At 45.0% G+C, this 3,357-nt stretch overlaps 1 protein-coding gene across 1 annotated transcript; it reads left to right on the top strand.

The window, feature by feature from the left end:
* The first annotated feature begins 704 nt into the window (after nt 1–704).
* On the top strand, nt 705–2,842 carry LOC111594154 (protein peanut). The gene has a single exon (XM_023307335.2). The coding sequence runs from the start codon at nt 1,066–1,068 to the stop codon at nt 2,668–2,670; it is 1,605 nt and encodes a 534-aa protein (XP_023163103.1). The 5' UTR covers nt 705–1,065; the 3' UTR covers nt 2,671–2,842.
* The last annotated feature ends 515 nt before the right edge of the window (nt 2,843–3,357 follow it).

Consider the following 3,357-nt stretch of genomic DNA (forward strand, 5'->3'; position numbering starts at 1 on the left):
TACAGACGCTATTCAATTGACTCAGCTTCTCTCAGAAGCGTGCGCTCTCTTTTCGTCAATTCTCTTGCTGTCGGCGATCACGCTCATGCGCAACAACAGCGTCTTGCAAAACGAACGAAACAAAAAGTAAAAGCGTTGGTTTACCAAATGTATGGTTGCATTACAAAACTGAAATAAGTGGAACGCATGTATACATTCATACACATATAGCATATGTATTTGCTGCTATTTTTAACCGCACACACAAAATGATAAGAATATTTTGTTGCATTGATAAATTTGAGACGGGCAGCAGAGACGTCGGCGGCATTGTCAGCAGCAATATTTTCAGGCAGCTGCACTTGGCTTAGCTTAGGGAGAGTGTTTTTATTTTAATGCTGGCAATGCCCTGAGAGAGCGCGCTCTACCTTGAGCGCTGCCAACGTGTGCGATACTTCGAAATGTTGATTTGTTTGCTTGAAAATTATGAAAATTATTCTCAAAACTAGAGCATATATATAATTTATTGTATTGTTTAATTTTGTTGAAGTGTTTAAGAAACTAAACTGGGTAATTTAATGGCATTAACCTGATTTTCACTGCTGACACACTTTTTGCTTGGGTCACGTTGGCAGCACCGGCTAGCCTGCAGCGTGCCATATGCTTGTGTGTTTGTGTATTACTCATGCGCTGAGCCCTTGTGTGTGCCTTATGAGTGTGTGTGTTGCTCTTTCGTCTCTTTCATGCTTGTGGGTAGCAAGCGCTCTCACTGCAGCAGCAGTCGCTTGTTTTTCGCTCACTCAATAGCACGGCCATAGCGCGTTGCTGGCGTACTTATTATTTTTTTGCGAAGAAGAGGAAGAGAAGAAGCAGCAGCAGAAGTAGAAGCAGCAGTGCAAAAGTTTTGTTGACACCAAAAGAAAAAGAAAAAAACCCTTAAACAGACTGAGTACAACAAGAGCAAAAGCTAAAAACTAGGCGTGACGACACAAAAGCGTGCAAAGTTAAAGCCCACAGTGTTTCGAGACGAAAGTGAAATTCGCAAAGCGAAGCTGCTCTAATAAAATATAAAAAAGACAAAAGCAAATGAATAGTCCTCGCACAAACGGCGCCATCTCAGCGCTGCCCAGCACACTGGCGCAATTGGCGCTGCGTGACAAGCAGCAAGCGGCGTCAGCGTCGGCATCGGCATCAAATGGCAGTGACTCCTCAATAGCGACGCAGCGTCCACAGACGCAGCCGCCCAGTGTGCCAGCAGCGACAGCAGCGGCAGTCACTAAACTGCAATTAGCGGAGGCAGCGGCCAGTGTGACCAGCTCAAATGGTGACTCGAACAAGCTGACGCACGACCTGCAGGAGAAGGAAGCACAGCAGCAGTTGAAGCCACAGAAACCCCCGTTGCCCGTGCGCCAGAAGCCAATGGAAATTGCTGGCTACGTGGGCTTCGCCAACCTGCCCAATCAGGTGTACCGAAAGGCGGTTAAGCGTGGCTTCGAGTTCACATTAATGGTAGTGGGTGCTAGTGGCTTGGGCAAGTCGACGCTAATCAATTCCATGTTCCTCTCGGACATCTACAATGCGGAACAGTACCCGGGACCGTCGCTGCGCAAGAAGAAGACAGTCGCAGTGGAGGCCACAAAGGTAATGCTCAAGGAGAACGGCGTCAATCTCACCCTGACCGTGGTCGACACGCCGGGCTTTGGCGATGCCGTGGACAACAGCAACTGCTGGGTGCCCATACTAGAGTATGTGGACAGCAAATACGAGGAATACTTAACAGCCGAGTCGCGTGTCTATCGGAAGACCATCTCTGATAATCGAGTGCATTGTTGTTTGTATTTTATAGCGCCATCGGGTCATGGTCTGTTGCCATTGGACATTGCCTGCATGCAGAGTCTCTCCGACAAGGTGAATCTGGTGCCAGTGATTGCCAAGGCAGACACCATGACGCCCGACGAGGTGCATCTGTTCAAGAAGCAGATACTCAATGAGATTGCTCAGCATAAGATTAAGATCTATGATTTTCCCGCCACGCTCGAGGATGCCGCCGAGGAGTCCAAGGCCACACAGAATCTGCGCAGCCGTGTGCCATTCGCGGTGGTCGGTGCCAACAGCATCATCGAGGTGGACGGCAAGAAGGTGCGGGGTCGCCGCTACCCTTGGGGCCTGGTGGAAGTCGAGAACTTGACGCATTGCGACTTTATTGCATTAAGAAATATGGTAATACGCACACATCTGCAGGATCTCAAGGATGTGACGAACAATGTCCACTATGAGAACTATAGATGTCGCAAGCTCTCAGAATTGGGACTGGTCGATGGCAAGGCGCGACTGTCCAACAAGAATCCGCTCACCCAGATGGAGGAGGAGAAGCGCGAGCACGAGCAGAAGATGAAGAAGATGGAGGCCGAAATGGAGCAGGTATTCGACATGAAGGTTAAGGAGAAGATGCAAAAGCTCAAGGACTCCGAACTGGAGATGGCGCGTCGGCATGAGGAGCGCAAAAAGGCTCTAGAGCTACAGATCCATGAGCTCGACGAGAAGCGGCGCGAGTTTGAGCGGGAGAAGAAGGAGTGGGAAGATGTGAATCATGTGACGCTGGAGGAGCTCAAGCGACGAAGCCTCGGCGCCAACAGCAGCTCCGACAATGTCGATGCCAAGAAGGAGAAGAAGAAGAAGGGTTTGTTCTAAGTCAAGCAGCGCTAGTTTGTAGTCCGGCGAAATATCCTCCTACTTAACGACAACAAAACAACAAAATTAACATACTACACTTTAAGGCCTAAAAAATCTCGAGAACAAAATAATTTAACGAATTATAAATAGCGGTACATACCAATACTATAAACAATACATATACGTATATATATACATATATATAAATATATATATATATATGTATACATATACATATATATCAATACTTCAGTTTGCAGTTCTCTTCTATTGGCTCTACCTTTCTGATTCAATAGAATCCGCAGACTTTCGCTTCGTGAAAATCCGCGAATTCGCCGTTCAGTTTTCGAACCTCTTATATACGTATATATATATATATGTATATATATATGTATGTATATGTCTAGGTATTGCTTGGCTTTCGCACAGCAATCGCGCATTTGTTTTTTAGATGCATACATATTTAACAGTTATTATTATTGCAGTATTTTTACCAAAATATATTAAAGAAAAAGAAGCGCATAAAAAACTTGACGTAACATTTTGACTAGCCTAAATGAATTGAAATGAAACCTAAATTGTATTTACAAAATACTTAAATATCGCTTAAATAAAAACATAATTAATAAACAAACGAAATTAACAACAGATAAACGATATATCCTAAGAAAATAACAAAACAATTAATATCATCATCTATAACGT

Source organism: Drosophila hydei, unplaced genomic scaffold (assembly GCF_003285905.1).
Source record: "Drosophila hydei strain 15085-1641.00,03,60 unplaced genomic scaffold, DhydRS2 tig00000060-arrow-pilon, whole genome shotgun sequence".
NCBI classification, from domain to species: domain Eukaryota; kingdom Metazoa; phylum Arthropoda; class Insecta; order Diptera; family Drosophilidae; genus Drosophila; species Drosophila hydei.

Coding starts and splice junctions, on each gene's coding strand:
- LOC111594154 (XM_023307335.2), top strand. CDS start 1,066: ATGAATAGTCCTCGCACAAACGGCGCCATCTCAGCGCTGCCCAGCACA.